The sequence below is a fragment of the Maniola hyperantus genome, chromosome 7, assembly GCF_902806685.2.
Source record: "Maniola hyperantus chromosome 7, iAphHyp1.2, whole genome shotgun sequence".
NCBI lineage: Eukaryota > Metazoa > Arthropoda > Insecta > Lepidoptera > Nymphalidae > Maniola > Maniola hyperantus.
In genome coordinates, this window is record NC_048542.1 from 7,849,665 (window position 1) to 7,874,080 (window position 24,416).

Below are 24,416 nucleotides of genomic sequence, written 5' to 3' on the forward strand. Positions count from 1 at the left end.
CAAACGAATGTGTAATCATGTGTTCCTAATAGGTAATCCGCCAGCACAGAGAATTCAACTCCTAGAGTACGCATATACAAGGTTTTACATGAAAACAAAATCGTAAAATGTTGGCGGGGGACAGGGGAGAATGCTTTGTTGTGATTGGTGGACTGACTAATCAAAACAATGTGCGGAATGAGGGTACCGAACGGGCGTGGGCGATGATTCATTTAAAATTCCGTGGGATCACCACGATTTAGCAATGCAATTCCTTAGGTACAGCATCAGGGTCGAGAAGTGGGTCTTCGAGTTCAATGATAAAGTCTTTACTTGATAGATATAGGTACCTACCTCCAATATCAATTTATAACCGACAGTTTCAAAATCCCATAAGTTTTGGTGGTCATGTCCCCTGCAGCATCAGGATTGAGGAGTTGAAATCCTGTGTGTCCTATATAAAATGACATTTTATATAGGACAATGTTGCAAAGTTTCTTTATCAATTAAAAAAATACGCAAATCGGTTCAGAAATCTCGGAGATTTCTGTGTACATAGGTAGAAAAACACAACTCCTTTTTTAAAAGTCGGTTAAAAAAGTATCCTTTGTTAATCCTCTACTTGTCTGTAAAAGTCCCGTCAAAATAGGTTCTGCCGTTCCGAAGATTAGCCCGTTCAAACAGACAGACAGACAGACAGTTTTTAAAAACGTTTGATTCAGCTGTTATGGTACAGTTCAAATAACAATATTATGAGCTTGCGGTAGTTATTTCGAAATTACAGACAGACACTTCATAGAAGTATGGATTTCTATAATATATACGAGTTGTTTATACACGCTGAGGCAGTAGTTACCTAATAGGTATGTATGTAAGTGAGATTTTATAGTATTCATCAAAAGATAAGTAGGTAATCATTATCATTCAAAAAAAAATTAAAAAATATTTATTTCAGTAGGTAAAACAATTTCACATAGTGCGTAGTAATTGGGACCATCCCAGTAACTGTTTTAGTATTGCTACGAGTACTCGTGGCAGGCGACCCCGCTCTTCCATAAAATCTTATACAATAATAATTGAAATAAGTAGTTCCTTCATAAATCATATATTTACAAAAATTCATCGGTGATATCTGTCCAACTATCTGTGTGCCATCATCAATATATCCGGACGCTAGTGTGAGCGCATGCACTCGCTACACTGCTCATCACTGAGTCTATTTCTTTCTATCACAATGTTAGGTGAAATAGCATACAGGTTACCCACGTGGGCCGAGCAGTTCGGACGTGCATCCAGCGTCACCTTAAGTCTAACTTCTAGACGTCGATTTCAATTTACATATTTGATACTAGACTAATCACTGCTACGAAAACATTTTCAGAAATAAGTTGCAAAAAGTAACATCCATACTTACAACTTTAATTTATCATTCATTATAAAACAAACAGACAGACAGCATAGGTTTAGTAATAGAGTCCCGTTTGTCACCCTTAGGCTTTAAACCCTAAAATATATAATAGAACTATGCTTAGAGTTTCTCTACGTCATCTATGTGAACAAATCAGAAATGAGGTGATCCGTAGGAGAACTAGAGTAACCGACATAGGTCAATTGATGGTTGCGAAGCTGAAGTTGCAATGGGCAGGGCACATAGTTCGGAAAACCGATAAACGTCGGGGTCCCAAGGTGCTGGAATGGCGACCTTACACCGGAAGGCTCAGCGTTGGAAGACCCCCACTAGGTGGAAGGACGACATCAGACGAGTCGCAGGGAGCGGCTGGATTCAGGTGACGCAAGACCGTGGTGTGTGGAACTCCCTACAAAAGACTATGTCCAGCAGTGGACGTCTATCGGTTGATGATGATGACGATGAATCATGTAGTACAAGCTTTAACGTCATACTTTCCATCGACCTACGCTCGATCCACAATAAAACCTATGAAACCGTTATACAACAACATAATGAATACCAGATACAAATGCGCTGTTAAATATTTAAAAGGGTTGATCGAATCCATATTTATCGATCCTCCAACATGGGCTTCAGCTGTCAGAATATGGCAACGAAGATTTAATTTGTGGATGACTTTAAATAATAAAGTAGGGGCCGAATACACGAATTTATTGATTGCTTAATTTCGTAGCTCGCGAATTTTTTTCTTTTAGGACTGCCGCAGAGGAAAACATAGTCTACGCAGGCCCTTAAAATGATTTTAAAACTTTCTCATAAATTCAGACAAAGTATTCACCCAACAATCACGAACTACATTTTTCTTTTCTTTAACAAGAGCTTGCCTTTTTTGATATACATACTCGTTATTTTATTGATCCATAATGAGATAAGCTAACAGAACAAAAAGCATAGGAATGACAGAGTTACTCCAGTCCCTAGAAACCCAGGACAGGATCTTCTCCTGTCCTGGGTTTCTAGGGACTGGAGAAGAATCTGACTTTCTTTCTTAAGGGCATTGTACAAGAACGTAAGCTTTGAACGAACAAAAACTTCCACATAAATGGTTGCATAGTCGATTCATGTTTAAACTACATAGTATAGAAGATAGATACCCGCTTGGCTGCATTTTTATAGCTGAATATAGGATATGCCCGACCCATGTTATATGTCTACGTCCTGATCAATGTAAAGGAAAGAGAATTTATGGTATAACCGGCAATAAACCATTTCGATACTTTATCGACATCCGCAATGCATAAATACATCATAACATAGTACGTAATGGTTTTTTGGTTCTTGGTCACGAGCATAAGCTGGTCTAAATATATAAAAGGAAAAGGTGACTGACTGACTGACTGATCTATCAACGCACAGCTCAAACTACCTACTGGACGGATCGGGCTGAATTTTGGCATTGCAGATAGCTATTATGACGTTGGCATCCGCTAAGAAATGATTTTTGAAAATTCAACCCCTAAGGAGGTGAAATAGGGTTTGAAACTTATGTAGTCCACGCGGACGAAGTCGCGGGCATAAGCTAGTACATAAGTCAGTTAACTTTAAAATTAGCTCATTCTATCAGAACTTTTGCACCATAAACATTTTGATTAAAAATACCTACTTATATTTATTTAAATCATATTATTACATTTGCGAAGGAATATAATTATTTTGTAATCTTTCCCTTGTCACGGAAACGAAATAGGTATGCGATGGCGTTACAAATCATGAGAAAACGTATTGACAAGTTTTGATAGGAGATCTTATCTTGTGACGTGCGGATGATGTCAACAATAATATTATTACGTTTTGGTTTATTTTATAACATGTTTTGTTTATGTTTCTATTGTATTCACGTACTATTTGATAACTAGTTACCGTCATATTAAGTATGCTAATATAATTTTACTAATTCTATTAAAAAGTAAATTATTCTATCGTCAAATCCACTTATTTGAGATGTCAGAATGAAATGCATTCCGAGAAGCTGTCTTAATAACCGTCTTTATTTATCTAATGATCTATCTTTTATTTACAAGCTCTTTTTTAGTATATTTCTCTATTGAAGTACCGTATATTTAGTCAATAACAAAAATGCCTCTACCACCCGTCAAATTAAATTTGATTTTATGATCTTACTCAGTGTTCATTTTCCGTTACCTCCTTACTAGGGTGTAGTTATAGTACGAGTTCGGGGGGGGGAACGCCTTGCACACCCGCACATCCTCCGCGCTAAAGCGGTGCGGGCGAGCCCGGGTGACGTGCGGGTGTGCGGGGTGTTTCGCCGGCTCATACCCCTATTGTTATTTCAACCTGTCGCAGACTATAGGTACATTATTATGACCTAATACCATTTACCAATAAAGGGTTTTCCATCGAGCCTTTTCATCCAATAGAACCGTTGACTATGCGGCTTATTCTCCCTGTCATACTGTTCCCACTGCTGGCGGAGGAGAGTGTAGCACACATAGCAGCAGCGTACCGTCCCTTCTTCGTCACCCTCAGTTCGGTATCCAGCGGGGGCGGCATGGGAAGCTCCCAGAAAAGGGAAGTACGGTTCGGAGTTCTGCGGACAATATACATTTTTTAACATCTTACCGTGTAGAAAAAAATTTTTTTTAGTTTGCAAGTTGGGACTGTTTGGACGATGATAGTCTGTACGGTACGTAGTACGCGACAGGTCAAGATGACAATCGGGGTATGAGGCGGGGGGACGCCCCGCACAGCCGCATGTCACCTGCGCTCGTCCGCACCGGGTTAGCGCGGGGGCTGTGCAGGTGTGCGGGGCGTTCCCGCCCCGATTGCAGGCTCGACCTGTTGCGTACTATACTTGACGTACGTGGTGAATTACAAAACAAACATACAAAATAAGCAACAACCTAGGACACAACTATAGAGCCTAGTTATAAGTAGAGACAACAAGTATGTGAAAATGTTAGCTATAGGAAAAAATGTATGTTCTCATGTCTTTCTTAAGTCAGTGACACACAGAGTATAAATGTATATAGTAAAACCATTTATTCAGCCAGAGAATGACACAATTTAATAAGATAGAAAAATGAAAGTTAGTTTCCAAGGTAGATCAAGGATTTTCAAAGAACCGAGTGATATTTGTTATATATTAGTTAATTTAATTTCTTACGAACGGGATATACCTCAGTAATAGGAAGTATTGTTGGTTTATTGGTTTGTCATTCAATCCCGCCGCAACGGAGTAAGGGATCAAGTGATTTTTTCCCCGGAGAGTGATATAAGGCTACATTTATCCCGGAAAATCAGAGTTCCCACGAGATTTTTAAAACCTAAATTTTAAGTGAAAAGACGAAAATGTAAAGAGTATATAAATAACACGGTTATGAATTCAGCAAGCATTATCAATTAATTGATAATAATTTTATCAGTATACCCATTACCCACTAATCAATATCACAATGAGTAATATAAGAGATTTTACAAAAGGAAAAAAGGAACCCTTATCCTATCACTTTCTCGTTTCTTTCTTGTGGTGGCATATGAAAGGGTAGCCCTGTAGGCTGTACATTCTAAAACAGGTTTTTATTAATTTTTATGAATTTTTGATTAATCGTACTAATGTCTAAAAAATACGACTGTAGTACGGAACCCTCCTCGGTGCGCGAGTTGCACTTGGCCGGTTTTTTTTAATGCGTATTTATAGAACCTCGTCAACAATATATTATGTTGAGAGATACGGTTTTTATTTTCGCCAAGTGTACCTTCAGCCTAAGATTTTCGTACGTTGCGATATTACATTTTTTTGCCTGAGAAAATTGTTGTATACTTAGTCTACATTAGTTTGTCCCGCAGAGTACTTATAGTATATTAAGAAAATATTAAAAATAAGCGACTTAGCTATCGTCGCTGTACTCATTTACAACTTGCTGTTGTAGTATTGTTTATTATAAAACGAAAAGGTGACTGACTGATCTATCAACGCACAGCACAAACGACGGGACGGATCGGGCTGAAATTTGGCATGCAGATAGCTATAATTATGACGTAGACATCCGCTAAAATAAGATTTTTGAAAATTTTACCCCTAAGGGGGTAAAATAGGGGGTTGAAATTTGTGAAGTCCACACGGACGAAGTCGCGGGCATAAGCTTTAAATAAAACTGATCGTACAGCATAGACCAAGCCGCAAACGACACTTTTTCTAAATTGTAAATTTGCTAAGAAACGAGGGTGATGTCAATCAGTATAGCACCCTTTTACAGTGTTAAAAAATGTGTTTCTTGCAGAGCGTGCTGTTATGTATAGTACGCGATAGGTCAAGATGGCAATCGGGGAGGAAACGCCCCGCACACTCGCACAGCCCCCGCGCAAACCCGGTGCGGGCGAGCGCGGGTGACGTGCGGGGTGTACGGCGCGTCCCCCCGCCTCATACTCGTACCGATTACCATCTCGACCTATAGCAGACTAAGTATATCCACCAGCCACCTACCACTAACGAGAATTTTTTCACGATAGGTACTCATTTATACAACATTCGTTTGTCAATTAAGTTAATTACGACTAATTAGTAGATCCCTCTACAAAGTTTGTAAGTTTGTTTGTAGGAAAATTATTTCACCAATAGAAACCTACATTCTTCCTTAGTAACATATCCCGACTAATATTATACAGACGAAAGTTTGTATGTGAGTGTGTGTTTGTTACTCCTTCACCGACTAATATTATACAGACGAAAGTTTGTATGTGAGTGTGTGTTTGTTACTCCTTCACCGACTAATATTATAAAGGCGAAAGTTTTTTGTTACTCCATCACGCAATGATATTAGAAGAAAAATAGGTAGATAGGTTACTTATATCAAATTCGATGTTTATTAATGGCACGCTGCGTCAGCGCCGAAAGACTCAACACACATAAACGCATAGATAGTATTTTAACCTCACACAACAGAGAGTAAAGGACGGTGAACTAATAACCTCAGCTTCAGTTGCGCACGAAAAAGAGACGGTTATATTTTGCACTACCTCGTCCTGCACAGAAGAGTGGAAGAAGGACGGATATATGCCTAATAGTGCGAGCGTAAAAGAGACGGGACGAGACGGTAAACTAGAAACTCCAAAGAAAAAAAAACAGTAAAGTCTTTTCGGCTAATGCCGATTTATGCCTACACTGTAGTTGTATAGTAAAATAAAAACCTTATACTGTGGTATTTAATATATTACGAACTAGCTTTTTCCCGCGGTTCCGCTCGTTTTTAGGGTTCCGTGCCCAAGGGGTGCCAACGGGACCCTATTACTAAGCCTCCGCTGTCTGTACGTCCATCTGTCAGCGGGCTGTATCTCGTAAGCCGTAATAGGTAGACAGTTGAAATTTTCACAGAATGTATTTCTATTGCCGCTATAATAAAAATAATAAAAATTAAATTAAATTAAATAAAGGGGGCTCCCATACATGGAAAAGAAGTCGAAATAAAATTACTAAATTTTACGCGGACGAAGCCGCGGGAAGGTAGGTAAAGGAATAAAATGTGAAATGAAAATATTTTTTATTTTTGAAAATATTTACTATTACACAATCTACATACTCATAGCCAAAATTCCCTCATTGTATGAAGAGACCCAGCAGTGGACCGTAAAAAGATGTTAGACCATAGTTAATTTATCCTTCCCTAAAACAGGAAATATGCACACTATTTGAATTGTCAATACTCAGAAGAGACCTATCTGTTTATTTTATATTCTTTGATCGGAAACTTTAAAATACGTACAACGATAACTTGATACGTACTTATGGCATGTGACATAAGGTACAAATTGCAATGAGTTGCATTTTACACGAACGTGCACGAGTTTGTTATTGTTAAATAAGTGAAAAATACGAATTATATAAAAGAAATAGTTTTACTTACGAATGAAATGTGATTCCTTGACTTTTGGAAACCTTGCTTGTGTAGTTTGTGCGGAATCTCATCACACACGACGGCATTTTCGGTTGTTTTGGGAGACGAAAACAAAATACACATTACTATCAACGACGTCATCGATAGCGCGACGCCAGCGGGCGACTGAGCTCAGGTTTGCTAATTAGCTTAGTTTTAACGTGCCACTTGCGGTCCGCGTATAACGTATCTACCTATTTTCTTCTAATATCATTGCCATCACGCATAACTACTGGACGGATTTGGCTGAAATTTGGAATGGAGATAGACTATACCCTTGATTAGCACATAGGCTACTTTTTATCCCGGAAAATGAACGAGTTCCCACGGGATTTTGGAAAACTTAAATCCACTAGGACGAAGTGGCGGGCATCAGCTAGTATATACATATAAGGGCTATTTTTCAAGCACCCGTGCGAAGGCGGGGCGGGCGGCTAGTCTTTCTCAAAGGTATCCCTTTCGCAGCCCTGCAAATTGTAATCTATATCAGGCATTATCTTATCTATATCTGTAGTATTCAATTTACCTTTTGGTGTGTACCTACTTGTATTCAATAAAACGCCAACACTATGAACCAAAACAAATTCATTTCTTGGGGCCGCGTCATGTCAACGAGGAAGAATTGCCGGGGGTATATGTGTCAATTGTTTGAAACGATTCATTGTTTTGAACCAGATTGGACTGGTTGAGTTGGGTGATACTTCTATTGGGACTTCAAAATATGTTGCAGGGTTTTTTTGTCAAAATGTAGAAAACCACTTGTTACAAGTTTATAACTTTGTCGTATAAAACTATAAATCAATGATACCTTTTAACTATTTATCAATTGTTGCGATTGTTGCTATGTAATGTCCACGACAGGTTCAGATGGCAATCAGATTACCTTTCAATCAACCTGTCGCGTACTATATATAGTGTTTTATTTAATGTATCAAAACAAATAAACGAAAATATACTCTCCCGTGCAAAGCGCTGCGCTGGCTAGGGGTGGATATATGGTGTACAGATAAATAAATCAAACTTGATATAGCAGTTTTAGGAGAAAGTACAGATTTTTTTAAAGGAGGTGGACGGCGGCCATGTTTTAACCCTGCCTCTCCTGACGGCAGCACATTTCTAATGTTTCCCGTACTAGATAATAATATGCTTAGAAATTTCTTTTTGCCTAATAATCTCTTCACTATCACAATCACATTACGAAGCGCGCGTGCGGCACTTCGTAATGTGCGCTACGTTACAGCCGCGTTCGTAGGTCGGGACTCGTCCGCGTCGCGTCGTCGGCGTTTCAGCGACATAGCATGCTCACGCGATGTGATTGTTCTATCTTTTGTACCAACCTGCGAATCAGGCTTCACTCTGATGGAGTACTGGTCGCTAAAGCCAGCCACACCACAGACGAAGCACACGCGTTCTTCCGCGGGCGGGTCGCGGCGAGCGGGCGAGGCGGGAGACTTGGCCACGGCGCCCGCGCCCGCGCCGCCGCCGCCTGCGCCCGCAATAAGCGAGCTTTTTATGTACGCCTTCGCCTTTTCCATTGCCGCGAAACTGGAACAAAGGAAACCTTCAATGATTATTAGGTCAAGAAATAAATTAACATATATCCCTTCCGCCTGAATTTTGGCCACGGCGGCTAATAGCAATAGAGACTAGCGATCTGTGCGGGAGATATTATAGTGCACAATTAGTGTGAGTACAAGCACAGGTGCACTCTTTATTCACTTACTAACATCCCAATAAACCTACTTTTTCTGCAACGCAGCAACCAATTACCAAATATCTTATTTCACTAGGCGCACAATTGGCGTCGCGCAAGGGGTGCACCGATGTGTTCGTAAATATGACTAGGTCTATTCACAATACTACAACCGTGATAATTTCTTATCAGCATAGCACTTGGTAATCCCCAAGGGGGGAGAGTGAGCCTAAGGGACAAGGAAGAGACAAAAATAATTTGTAGGGAGTCAAGAAGGCGCCCCGGGAAAATGCCAAGAGCAAGTACTGAACGGGCGCCCTCCCGCGAGTCGGCCCATATAACCGAGAGGTTGGTGGGGCCATGGGAGGTGGAGGGTTGTCCCAGCACTTGGTAATTGAGTACCACAGAAATTGTATCATACAATCTTGGTAAGGGTAGGTGCGCCTAAATGAAGGCTGATCGGACTTCCAGATTGTAACACCGGATTGGGTTAGGATCTTTTCAGGTCCATTAGTCAGACTTGATTTGTGATTTCAGGATTTGCTAAACTTATGATTTTTCGGAATGAAATGCAAAGATGTAAGTTGTAGGTATACAACCAAATGGCTCTTAAATCCTGCAACTTATACTAATTGCTGTTTTGTCTTTCAAGTGCTAACAGTACAGAACTGATTTCAATAACTTAGGACAGCGCTATAATGCGCGGAAATTACGCCATTGGTCTGCGGCGGAATGCTACTAAATTTTGCTAAATTTAATTTAACTTTTATCGGATATACTATGCGGAAGATCGGTTGTCTGTATAGTGTGCCCGATAATAAGAAATTAAGTAGGTACATGTAATAAAAATATGTAGTGACATTCTAAAAATACGTATGCATCGACGACGGAATTTTCGCGCAATGTAGCGCTAGCCTGTCTAATGCCACAAAGAGAAATTATATCATTACGATCCCGAGTCGCAATAACCATTCATCGCCATACCACTCAAACCAAAGATCTAGGTAAGTAACTAAGTAGGTATAGGTACCCAACATTTTTCTCATTCCTTTATCGGTACTATTCGCTTAAAATACTTCCTATATTATCCAGATTAAGCATAACGATATAAAATCGATGGCATTAATACTGATCCCTGAGCGCCAACTGAGGGCAACGACACTCGGATGATCGATGCGAGACCGATAAGCTCTCCATTATTGATTGACTGATAAACGCATATATATCTATCTACAGTAGGTATATATTATGAGCACTACACCTAACTATGTACGACTTACTTAGTAGTTATGTGTTCTAATAATAAATAATATTGGCTCGGAACAAATAAGATTCTCGCGATAGTTATCTTTGATCAAAACTGATTAACGTTACGGTTTTTATAGCGCGTGATTACGATCTTACGTGACATGATAAGTCATTAAGTACGTCCTTAGTCATATATATCAATCTTAGATAGTATGCACTACCTAAAAGACGGTGGAATACGTAATATTTTAATGATACATGCTAAAGACCACGTCGTAGATTGTAGAGTACCTAAGTGTCGAAAATTATCACACCATCTGCATCATCATCATCTCGCCTAACGCCGGCTCACTGTGGAGCACGGATCTCCTCTCAGAATTAATAGGATTTAGGCCATAGTCTACTAGGTACGCTGGCCAAGTGTGGATTGGTAGACTTCACACACCTTCGGAACCGTTATGGAGAACTCTCAGGCATGCCAGTTTCGTCACGATATTTTCCTTCACCGTTAAAACATAAGGACCGAACTCAGGACCGCCCGAATAATAGGAGGCCGAGGTCTCAGAGGATCGTCTAGTTGTAAATGTACATACAAACGTTTTTCCCCCAGTAAATGTAGACCAATTTTCATAATTCTTAGAAATGTAAATATAATAAAGAACTATGCTCGTACATTTTAATTTTAAAGAAATATTGGTACTGATTCTGAGCACAATTAAATTTTAGAGTATATGTATCCTCTTCTTCCTAATATAATATGAAAAATATTAAAAAACCGACTTCCAAAACCACTACAACTAAAAAAATATTATTTCTACACGCTTTGATTTCTAGTTTCTTTTATTATGCTCACCCGACTTCATACACGTCTAGAAATACTTTTTTTTACTTTGTAGTGTTTTTGGAAGTCGGTTTATTTATTTATTTTTATTTAAGCTTTTTGGTGTTGGTAGTCATTGCTTGATATTTAAAATATCTATTAACCATCAGAAATTCCCGAATCCCCATAGCTTAGGCGTTCAGTACCTTGCAGCATTAGGAGTTGGGATCCCAAATTCAATGATGCCTATGCTTGGTACCTAAAATAATATTGCATCATCCGCAGTTCCTGAATCACTATAGTTTAGGAGTGCTGTACCCTACATCATCACGGTTGAGGAGTTGGGACTTGGAGTTTAAGAATGAAGTCGTTGCTTGGTATCCATACTACAAATTCACTACGAACATTTCGTGAATCTTGATAACTTAGGCGGGTAGCATCAGGATGAAGAAGTTGGATCCAGAATTTTGCTTATGTTAAGAGCGTCTAAATATCCATATTTTAGACCTAAAAACTTTCTTGAGTATTTTTTTAATATAAATAAACTAAAATTCTAAAAACATGAAACGTACGAGACTAGACTAAGGTGTACTGAATCTAATGAGACCAAAATTGTCTAATTTTGTAAACATTTGGGGGGGCGGTAAAAACGTTATCACCCGAAAGAATACTTCAAGAATAAAATGAAGGCAAAGGTCTACTGGACTTGCAACTCTCTATCTTTCACGAGGAGAAGGTAGCGAAGCGGCGTGCAACAGACAGCATTTTTGAAAATACCTACTAGCGTCGCGTTTTCTCACTAGACGATAGTCTTAACCACTAGGCTATCACTGCTGTGATCAACGCCATACTGCATACAAGCAAATAATTAACTTCTAGCAATACTTACCTATAAAAAAAAATAGTGTCGCTGTCAAAACGATTGACTAGATATTCTCTAACAATAACATGCTTAGATACAAATAGCTGGTGCAAACTCCGTCTTATTACGTAGGTTCGTGTTCTCGCCTATCGGTACAACGCACATCTGTAGACTTTTTACTAGTCACCGATCAAATAAGGATGTCATCCAAAATTTAACAGACCTACGCCTAGCTATTTCAAACCATAAATCCCTCATCAGACGTTTGGATAAACATGTATATTCTACCTATAAATTCCGTATTAGTACTATTGGAGAACGAAATTCAGGAGGGTAGATTAAAGACCCCGAGTGCTGTCCGCCGATAAACCTACACCCTTTGTTCGACATGCGTACGTAATAATAATTACATAGGTACACTAGGAATACCATAATTATGTATTATTTCAGGGGCAAAGCTAAAAAACCGGACAAATGCGAGTCAGACTCGCGCAACGAGGTTTCCGTACTACAGTCGTATTTTTTCGACATTTTGCACGATAAATCAAAAACTAAAACTAAAAATATTTCATATGTGGGGTATCATATGAAAGGGATTTGCCTGTACATTCTAAAACAGATTTTTATTTATTTTATGCCTAATAGTACCTACTGACTATATATATGTATATATCTACCTATTAATAACTACTCTCTTCAGTGTACCTTTTAATAGCTAGTCTTATTTATGTTCCGTACTCGAAACAAAAAAAAACACGGTCTTAGTCGGTGCATAAGTGTATTTTTTTACCATTTTCAAACACTTCGGCACAGTATAAGGAATTCTGTGATTTAGGTACATTATATATTTACACCTGTGTACGGTACGACCTTTCTTTATAGATAAGGTCGTCTGCGAGAGAATGCTTGTTAGCATTTTATAAGTTTTATGAATTTCTTATCATGTTTTTCAGCAACGAAAACATTTTCGCACCTCGCTTCTCTATGAAAAGGAATTGAGGTTGGAATTATTGAGAAGTCCCAAAATTTAGTAGACGTGGTAACCTTAGAATGTACAGTACAGGCAAACGACAGACGCACAGACAATGGGATAGATAGATATGCTTGTGCCGCCAATTGCAGCCTTTAGAAGTGTCATGTTGGGTTGGGTTTTGGGAATAAAGGGCTTTATTGTTATATGAACAGATGAGAATATTGCTTGTTGTGGCTGAAATAATATAATATATGTATATGCTGATGTTGATGTAGGCTTTGGTAATCCAGCTCGGAGTGAACCGCTTATAGACGGTTTATACCTTATGTGACGAGTTCAAATAGGCTAAGTGTAAGCTCGAATACTTAGTGCCTAGAACATTTCCCATCATCTAGACGTTATTAATTGAAAATATCAATTAAAAATATAAATCGATAAGAAAGATTTAATGTGGCATGTGGCAAAACCTATAAACGAACCAGTTTCCTACAAAGTATACGTAGACGACGTAGACTCGATAAATAGGTATTTTGTTGAGTAAGGTCGAAGAAGAATCATTTATGTTAGTAAGACACCTTCGCCTTGAAACAAATCGCACACAAATAATACGCCTCGACGCCCGCCGCGGTGCACGTAATATTATGTACTGTACAAACCTATTCATCTAATGTCCGAGATAGCAACTAAGTTCCCATTTCTAGTTGCGTAATTGATGCAATCCGGTTCTAGCCGGTTTCGCTCTCGTCCGCCACCGCACTCTGAATACCTACGAATTCATTCATAATTACAGCCAACACCCTGAGTTTTATCAAGTTACATCTTCAGCTGCTAGACAAAAGTGACACAAATCGAAATGAGGCGACTAAAAAGGACGGGTGCCACTTTCCTATCAAAATCGGCCACAAATAATAAAACTTTAAACAAAGTGAGCCGAGCCGACTTCTCTTGTCCAAGTAGGTACAATTTAATCGAACTTTATAGAACCATAGATTTATTGTATTACTGAGAACAGAGGAAAATGTTACTGGGGATGGCAAGTTTTAGTTGCTAAAACTAAGTTAAAATTGACTTGGTACGAATGATCAAGTGACGTGCAAGTACCTATTTCGTTACTAGTCACTTGATACCTGTATGTATGGGGATTGGGCACGAACGAGTGTTAGATTTTATGTAAAATCTCCAGGAATGTTTTATTTATATTTTGTAATTCCAACTCTTGGTTTTGAAAAGTGGTTCCTAGTCTATGATTGTCGATATTGTCGAAAGGACAACAAAAGAAAGTAGGAGTTGTAAATTATAAGTGGGACACACAAAGTGTTATTGTATTTGGCGTTGTTGTATTTGATAGTATCCAGCCAACAAACTAGGTTTTTTCAGTGAGAGGCGAAAAAAATGTTTTATTGTTTACCGTCATAAAGTCATAAAAATGGAAGGTGGCTAAGATGGACGGCCATCTTAGCCACCTTTTACACATACAAGTCTACTTAAACATACAAGTTATTTGCCAGAGCCCAGAGCTCTCGTATTATCCGTGAACATTTTGCCATTTAACACTTCACAATCAACGAGTAAAACTGAACAAATAAACGAAGACCTCTCTATACCTCTACAAGCAATCAATGGGTTTTTATGTTTTTATCATCGGAACGAAACAAACGAAAACAGATGAAGCGAAAGCATTTTATTTTCGAGTTGAAATATTATTATGGGCATCAATATTCGAATGTCGCCGAAACATAAATACGAATGGAAGCGAACAAACATGGACTATGGGAGGGTCACCAGTTATTATGATTTTTTTGGACATTTCCTGTCGAGGATTTCGTAGTAAAACAAGGAACCCTTGCCCTTATACCAGTTATGGTTTAAGTGAGAGTGACATAGCGTTAAACTTGGGAGTAGCACGCCAAATTAACTAACCGCGTTTTGGTGTATCACATTTGCATTTAATGAAATAATAAATAATGTTGGAACAACCGAACATGAGTTATGGCCTAGGACTGCTAAGTTTTGTAGGCCGTAGGATGGGAAAGGTACTCGTAGTTACATTCGAAGTTTGTAAAAAACAACCCCAAGTCCCAACTTTCCAAAACTTTGTATGGCATCTAGCTTTGGGCGACGACGCAAACTCGATGTACAGTGTGGCCCCACCCTTCTGCCGAAGCACGAATGCTTATCCCATAGGCACAGAGCAATTCGTTAACAGAGATCGCTAATGAACCTCATAGATAAATTAATCCTTCAAAAATAATATTTGATCCTTCAGAAATAGACTGAATAAAAATTACGGCATCTATAATAAAAGGAAAAGCTTGCTGACTTACTGATCTATCCACAGCTCAAACTACTGACTAGTTAGCTATTATGACGTACAGTTTGATTATTTACTCTAAAATAATTTATCAAAGGACGTACAGTGAACAATCCACTAAGAAATGATTTTTGAAAATTCAGCCCCTATAGGGGTAAAATAGAAGTTTCAACATTGTGTAGTAGACGTGGTCGAAGTCGTGAGCATCAGCTAGTCATACACTAAAACCAGCGTGTTTTTCTCTGATCTTGGCATGTTAGACAACTATATTCTATATAGGCTTGCCAGGCGTCCTGATAAAGCCGGACATAGGTAGGCTTTTTGATTGCGTGTCCGGCCAAAATAAACGGTGTCCGGCTTTTGTTAGGCTTTTTACATTTCACAAACGAGCGTCGCCGAGCGCAGGCGAATCGACTGTCAGTCGCTCCCGCAGGCGGCAGTGCCGCCTGACAACAAGATTTATGACAATAATAAAAAAGCTTGATTTTACATAAAAAAAATTGTCGTACCTATTAATACTAAGACACAAAATCCTCAATAATGTAGGGTGTCCGGCCTTTCTACCCAAATGTCCGGCCAAACTGGCTGGTCTGTCCGGCTATTAGGTTTGGCGACCTGGCAACCCTAATTCTATAGAGCTTAGACATCCGTTTTCAAGATCGAGGTCAACCTCTTCAATTAACTAAAAAAGCTGTAGTTACTGTTTTATTAACTTAGCTCTTTATTTTAATGCACGTGAATGATAATATGAGAAAATATAGGCACATCCATTGATTTATTAACTACCTTAGATACAACATCACCTACAAATTCAGATGCAAAAAGCGTCCACAGTCATCTATACAAACGCAGCTATAGATAATATACACCGAGGCTCTACCCGGATCACAAAAACCAACCATATCAATTTTAGCGTTAAGATTCAATTTTGTAATGAATGTTCGACAAGTACGATGTTTTGCGAACCACACCGCAGTATTTTCTATGTTCCAAATGTGGAGTCGCGTTTTTATTATTATTTTAATAATTTTTTTTGTCCGCGTAGGAAATATTCTACACGTAGGTGATTTTATGTCATTTCGGATAAGCATCTTTTGTCACCTTCCGGTACCCTTTTTTTGTGTAGTACATATCAGATTCTAAAAAATGGGCAGAACAAACGACATGAGAACGATTGGGTTTAAAAAACTCATCTTCTCTTTGGCGACCTATAATTTTCCGCCACTTTTCGCCAATGATTTCATTCACAGGAAATCTGCAAAAAATATATATTAAGTTATCAATGTTATGGTGCGACTACGTCTGTCGGCCTGGCTGTCTGTCACAACTAGCCAGCAAGTGGACAGAAAACAAACAAACTTAGTTTTGCAGTCTAAATAAAAGCGTAAGGTCCTCAATTTATTTCCAAACTACGAAGGTTTCGGTTTGATAAAGATCCATATTGATTTCTTAAAGATATTCGGTAGTCACTAGAGATCACTTAAAAAAATTAAACTACTCCATATATTTTTGAATCCATTCTGTTCAAACGTGATTCAAACACGCCCCTATCGCGTTCTCTTTTGGCGCGTAAGCCTGGGTAAGCGTGTGAAGGAGATAGCTGCGCCGCAGAAATATTGTTATTTTAATGACAAAATAATTAAATTACGTAAGAATTTCACATTATTTCACTACTATATCGTAGTATAAATGTAAATAAAGTATATTCTTACCGAAAATATGATATTCCATCTTTTTTTTCACATTTATTGGTTTAATTTTGCACTTTTTCACGGAGCACGTCGGCATAGTTTCACCTTGTCGACTCATGCGCGACTGAGGGCAAAACTGTTCTCGTTTTCTAAACGAGCACAATTGGGCCGTGCCATTTTTTGCGTGTTGATGGTGCATCTTAGGTAGTTAATAAATCAATGGGCACATCATATTATATTTATTCCGTATAGGTACGAGTACGTGTCTTAGAAGTAAATTAAGTGTTATAAGTTGTAGAATAGGTAGTTTTTACTGAATTAAGCCAATCTCCTCGGAATACGGTACAGTCAAATAGTGACCGCAAAATAGCGTCGAGTTTTTTCACTGAAACCTTGGCGGACTGGTATTAATTATTATTCTACTAGCTGATGCCTGCGACTTCGTCCGCGTGTATTTACATTTTTCAAAATCCCGCGGGAACTCTTTGATTTTCCGGGATAAAAGGTAGCCTATGTGTTAATCCAGGGTATAATCATCTATCTCCAAATTTCATCCAAAACCGTTCAGCCGTTTTTGCGTGATTGGGTAACAAACAAATAAACATCCACACTTTCACATTTATAATATTAGTCGGATTACACTGGATGAAGCTAAAGTGTAACAGACCAGACGGATGAATATTAAGAAATCTCATTGGTCTGACAATGAGTTTATTGGAAAAATGAAAATATGTAGCCTTGTTTTGTTCAAAAGAAGCGTCTAGAAAATTCATTTCATACGCAATACAATTTCTATTCTAGAAATCGATAAGGATTTAAGATTTGCATGTTATCAGTACGATTATTTATTGATGACCATGTTATATTGGTAAAGTTTTAATTGCACGATTGACACGCATTTTTAAGCTCTCACTCTATCCAGCGATTGGGTCCGTCCGAGTGTACGTTATGGTGTCAAAACCTACTCGCCACTCTGCCTTGTATCTAGACAAGCTTTCAGTAACAGCACACGAAGCTCCATTGCGGCCTCTATCTGGAGGCACCGCTTTTGTGCTAGTTAACTACTTATATTTGTTACATATGAATTACTGAAAACCTCTGCAACATTACTACTCTGTACAAAATCCACCTCGCCTATACGGAAAACGTTGGCGGAATATTATTTTTGTCAATACACTTTTAATACGGGGTCGGTACACTCGGCCGACAGGCAGCTCGGCGGCGACGCGACGCAACGACGCGACGCGACGGTGCAAGTGTTAAAGCGAATCATATACGGTGCAGATAAATAATCCTCAGCTTAACCATTTTTTACGAATTGTGGTACAAAAATAGTTTGAATCCCAAGGAAGGACATAGGCTACTTTTTATCGCGGAAAATCAAAGAGTTCCCACAGGATTCTTAATCAATGTGGACGAAGTTGCGAGCATCATCTATTTGGTACAGAAATAGCTTGCATTCTGGAGACGGGTGTAGGCTACAAATACGCAGCAGAAAATATTGTACATCGTCCTTTAGAAAGAGATAGTGGGTTCATAGACAAAACGTCACATAGATATGAGTGACAGAGACAACGCTCACAAAGCCGAAATCTGATTCTAAAGGTCGATGTACAATATTTCTTGCCGGCTACTGTACTTTGTATGCCGGAATATGAAAAAGTTCCCAAGGGATTTAAAAAACTAAACAGGTAGGTATTACGCGGACTTTAGTATCCGCACAAAAAAATCTGACCGAATTTCTAAAGTCTCTGCTTACATTCAATGATCAGGCTTTGTAATCTCTGTACTTGAATTATTTTATGTGCAGAGAATCTAATTCGCGTATGTGTCTTCTATTGGATTCACCAAACAGTAATTTTAGTTATGGGAGGGCCAAGATATTTTTGTTTTTAGGGTTCTGTACCTCAAAAGGAAAAAAGGAAGGTCTTATAGCAGGCATGAGGGGAAAATCCGTAAATTTGTGTTTACATCACTAGAAAAAAGTGTTGTAGTTTGAGCTGTGCGTTGATAGATCAGTCAGTCAGTCCTTTTCCTTTTTAACCGACTTCAAAAAAAGGAGGAGGTTCTCAATTCGTCGGAATCTTTTTTTTTTTTTTTTTATGTATGTTCCCCGATTACTCGAAAACGCCTGGACCGATTTTGAAAATTCTTTTTTTGTTTGAAAGGGTATACTTCAAAGTTGGTCCCATTTCAATTTGGTGAAGATCTGATGAACATCTTCGAAGATAGATACTGGAACTCCTCAACGGATAAGAGTAAATTGCTCGCGATCAGTGTAATAGCTTAGTAAACGGTAGATTTTTAACCAGTCATAGCATAATTCCATGGGGCCACTAAAAATAATTGTGAAATAAAAAAATTTTACAAAAAAAATAAAAACCGACTTCGTTACACAAACACTAAAAATTGAAAAATAATTTAATTTATTACCGATTATATTATGTATACAAGAGTTAATATAGTTCAATAATAATATTTTTTGGGGTCGGTGCCAATGAGGTGCCATTGTGGAGTCCCATAAAAATATGAAGTCTAGACGATTCGCGCAGCTAAAGCTAATTGGCACCGGCACCAAAAAGTATTATTATGGAACTATATTAACTCTTGTATACATAATATAATCGGTAATAAATTAAATTATTTTTCAATTTTTAGTGTTTGTGTAACGAAGTCGGTTTTTATTTTTTTTGTATAATAAATAGATTCCCAAGAAAATATAAAAAAATGAAACTTTATACTTTGACGTAAGATTTTTTACACCTTTATGACCTTTATGATCTCAGAAAGCAACTATGATCCAAACAAACGTTCCTTTCCAGTGTTGTGGACAATGCGCAGAGAAACTAGCAGCTTTTATAAAATAACGAAGGTCTGGCACGCGCTGGCTCTCTCTCTAAAGTAGAACGTAGGTAAATAGAAAAGTAACCGCGGAAATGCCTACCAAAATATGTGTCAAACGGGCGTTGTTACAATTCGGACCGGATTTACTTATCATGGGGATGTGTATCCTGTTATAAGCAATAAGAGACAGACTGGAGTCGGGGTTAGGTTTGATTTTTAACATTTAAATATATTTTGTTTTGATCGAAAGGATTCAATTTTAGAATAAGTACGAGTAGTTGAAAAGTTTAAAAAAAACCCCGACTGCGGTTTGCACTGCACCTTTTTAGTGTTTTCAGCGCATCAAAACGGCATTTTGTATTCAAATATACACAAATTCGTATTTTTTCGTACTTTACTTTTAAACCTCTTTAAAAAAATCTAGAGATCTGTGACACGCGGACGGACGACGGACAGACAGGCAGCAGAGTGATATTAATTGGGCTCCGTTTTTACCCTTTGGGTACGGAGCCCTAATGAAATAAATCAGCCTATGTAGTGTCCTAATGCAAGATTGCCAATCGTATCAAAGTACCGACAGTCTATTCCAAACGGGTAACTAAAAATATAAGTTGCGATCGCAGTCACGTCACCGCGTCCTCAATGTTGATGACATGAGATTAACTTGCGATGCGCTTCGGCATCTGCCATGTCGTAGGTCATGGGCTATCAGCCAATAACAACGAGATAAAAACCATAAGTCCCATCAATTTGTTTTAAACTCTACTACCTTACAACAAGACTGAAAACAATTCGTATTAAAGTAAATTAATAGTTATGAGCGTATTTTCTTATCTAACCATTCACAGCTTTACCTGCCTTGCTTTTAGGTCTCTTTTCTATTGATATTATGTTCAAGATAAATGCGTGGCCGGCTTGCGGCAAATAACTTTCAATTTTAACATTATATGATTTATATCTAAACAAGTTAAAGTTCAAATTAGTTTGATAAGCTTCTATGTGAGTGGTCAATGAATAACTAATAAAGAAGACATAATTTTTTCGGTATTTACAACAAAAAAAAAATTTAATACTTAATTCAAAAGAATTTTAAACAACATCTGTAAAATATTTAAATGTTACACATTATGTTTTGTTTGACTTTTAAATATATTTTTACTAATATCATATTACTTATTAAGTTTTTAGTATGACTTCGCTCAAGCTTGTTGTTTGGTAATGCTAATTTTGATATTTAGGTCCGATTAACTATTATTGATTTACATAATATACTCGTAGTTTCGATTCGGAAAACAGAAATTATTTACCTATCATTTTTATCAATATAAAAAATTATCTGATTAAGTTGAAACTTTTTTCTTTGCTTTTGAGACTGCATTGCATTGTAAATATGTAATAATAAAAACATATAATTATGGGTAGGTACCTACATAAGAAGTCCACTTGGCACATTAAATCGGGAATATATCAACGTCAGCCCAGCAGTAGGGACGTATTTCTATTTACATTCGTGCGTATGCTTATGTGCGAATCAATCGTACGAATAGCCTATGTATCTACACGCCACATATCACAGCTTATAGCTATTTCCAAGTATATGTATCTGTGTGAGAGGGTACGGCTTCCATGCCTCTCTGATTAAATATTCGCTGTGAGTGTCGATAAAAAGTTCAACAGATAGCATATAAACAGCTTTTGATAATTTCAATTTAAAAAGACTCAAAAAAAGTAAAATATTAGATACTAGCGACTCGCCCCGGCGTCACACGACTAGCTTATTCGTTCGCAGGAATCTCTAATTAAAAAAATATTACCGATGTTACTCAGGAATAATGTAGCTTTCAACTGGAGAAAGAACTTTCTTAATCGGTTCAGTAGTTCCAGAGATTACTTCCTACAAACAAACTTACAAGCTTTACCTCATCAAATAATAATTATTACTTAGATATAGATAGTCGCGTATCATTACCCTATTTACGTTACGAAAGATTCGCTTCTGAATTTTTTAATAAATATCTAGGAGCAATCTTTAATGACGAAACCATTGTTTTTTGAGGCAGCCAATGGACAACTTGTAGGTAGGTACACCATGCATGTATAGTACGCGACAGATTGAGATGGCAATCGGGGTATGAGGCAGGGGGTGCCCCGCACACCACCCGCACCTAGTTAGCGCGGAGAGCGTTCCCTCCCCGATTGCCATCTCGACCTGTGGCGTACTATACCTATATTGTACGGTAATCATTGGAATATCGCTCAGGTAACTGCTCAAGATGGGGATACATCAATGTAGGTACACCCCACATGTAGTTAGGTACCTAGTTCATGTCGTACATTTAGCTATTCGTCAATCAATCAAATTGGTTTCATTGACGGATGTCACGCCGCACACTCGCGTATGTAAAACAGCTATAGGTACCTGTTTGACACACAGCAAATTGATGTACAATTAATAGTTCGACACCCTCTCCCTAAAAGCAAGTGCTATTTTAGAAGTAGGAATTTATCGGGATGAGATCAATTGAAAAATGCAATGCTTCCACCAGTAGTTATTACTAGCTTATTCTCACGACTTGCTCGATGTGGACTACGCAAATTTCAAACCTGATACTCGCGATTTCGTACGCGTGGATTTAGGTTTTTAAAAAATTCGTGGGAACTCTCTGGTTTCTCTACTTTTTAACAAGCTATCATATTAATCGCGATCGATTCTCTGTAACCCGTTGAGGAGTTCCGTCCTCTATTTCTGAAACTGTTCATCAAATCTGCCCCAAACTTACATGGTACCAACATGATAGTATAACCTTTGTAAAAAAGAATTGTGAAAATCAGTTCATATTTGACAGAGTTATGGAATAAAATCGATAAAAAAATTGATCCCGTATCCCGAAGAATCCTTAATTTTTTCGGGATGAAAACTGCCCTATTTGTTAACCCGAACTCTCAGCTACTACTGTACCAAATTTCATTCAATTCCGTTCAGTAGTTTTCGCGTGATGCGGGCACAAACAGACAGACAGACAGACACGACAAAAATTCCAAAAAAAAATTGTTTTGGGGTCTACATCGATAATAAAGTTTCCCACGATTAAAATTTTCAAAATATATTTAATGTACAGAAATTGTCCAGTTAGAGTTTTATTATAAGTATTAGATATAGATGTATAGATACGTTTTATCTCTTAGTTACATCTACAGCTAAACCACGTCCCAAAAGCTCATAGTATTTGATGGTCATGCAATCTATTTTCTTACATTTGAACGTTATCACAGCCATGTGCTGTTCATAAATAACTTAATATGCAAACATTGCATGCATTTGCTTATGCTCATATGCGTCAGTGGCGTCTTCATTCGCCCATTTCAATAACGACTCTAATCTGCTAATACAGGCTATCAACTACTATCTCTTATTTTATGTAATTTTTTTAGATATCGACTAAAGGCCGAAATTAATAACTAACCTATCTGTAATCTGTAGATAATTAGTCGTTGTTATTTGTCCAAAAAATATACAATTTATGACGAATAACAAACGTTTTTATTAGTCAGCTTTACTGAGTAACTAACTTATCGACAGATTACTGACTGATTTCGACCGTAAATAACTAAATAGGCAATACCTGTATAGCTCGGAATATGATCGAATAACTAAGTAATTACTTGCAGAGTAGTAATTTACCAACTTTATTATAAACTAGCTTATAACCATAACTTCGTTCGCGTGGACTACACAAATTACAAACCCGTGTTTTACCCCTTAGGCGATGAATTTTCAAAAATGCAAATTCCAAATTTCTGATCCCGATCCGTCCAGTGGTTTAATCTGTGCGTTGATAGATCAGTCAGTCTGCTTTTGTTAATATTGAATATATATATATATATATATATATAAACAAAAGCAATATATATATATAGAAGATAGATAGATGAATAATTTACCTATGTGCCTAGGTATTGTTATTATCTCTTGTTTTGTCGTGTTCGTATCTAACTGGATATTTACTTAAATCATAGTAAGTAAAAAAAATTAGAAACCGTCGCTTGTTAGTAAGAACTTACTTACTTAACTATTGGATAAGGAATTTCGATGAAGTGAACCGAACTTTACAGAAAAAAGCATTTTGGCTCAAGGTTCAATTACTTAGGATATAAAAGCAAAAACAAGCAAAATCTTGCTAAGTTAACGGTCAAATTGTTTCCTCCAAAATATCAAATTTTCGTGGAAACAACGGTACACTTTTTACACTAATTAAGTAAGTAGGTAAGTACGCCGAAGCCCAAAACACAAATTGGTCAAAACACAAACCGAAGTTGGGAGTTGCGAAATAAAATAAAAACGAACTCTAGACGTTTAAAAACGTCGTAAAACTCTCAAGGAGTTTACCAAGAAAACCAATTTCGCTGGAAACCATTCCGCTGAGAAAATATCGGTGTATGTACTTACAAGGGACACAAATAAACGGGATCTTTTATATAAAAAGTCGGGCTCTATGTTGGAAAGAAAACCCGCCAGAGCGACCACCAAGCAAGGCGTTTTATTTTACAATTCCTTATATATATTCCTTTAAAAAAAACAACGTTAAAAATAATATATTTTTTTTACCGAATATATTATGTACTTACATAGAGT

At 37.7% G+C, this 24,416-nt stretch overlaps 1 protein-coding gene across 5 annotated transcripts in view; it reads right to left on the reverse strand.

Annotated features, from left to right (window-relative positions):
* The window catches only part of LOC117983992 (uncharacterized), a 137,506-nt gene that overhangs the window by 100,711 nt on the left and 12,379 nt on the right, over window positions 1-24,416 (reverse strand). For all 5 annotated transcript variants that reach the window (XM_069499593.1, XM_069499595.1, XM_069499594.1 and 2 more), the window contains exons 2-3: window positions 8,679-8,886; window positions 3,791-3,998 (exon numbers count right to left, since the gene is read on the reverse strand). In XM_069499593.1, the coding sequence (XP_069355694.1) occupies window positions 3,791-3,998; window positions 8,679-8,876 (406 nt within the window). In that variant the 5' untranslated portion in view covers window positions 8,877-8,886. The remainder of the gene's footprint in view (window positions 1-3,790; window positions 3,999-8,678; window positions 8,887-24,416) is intronic.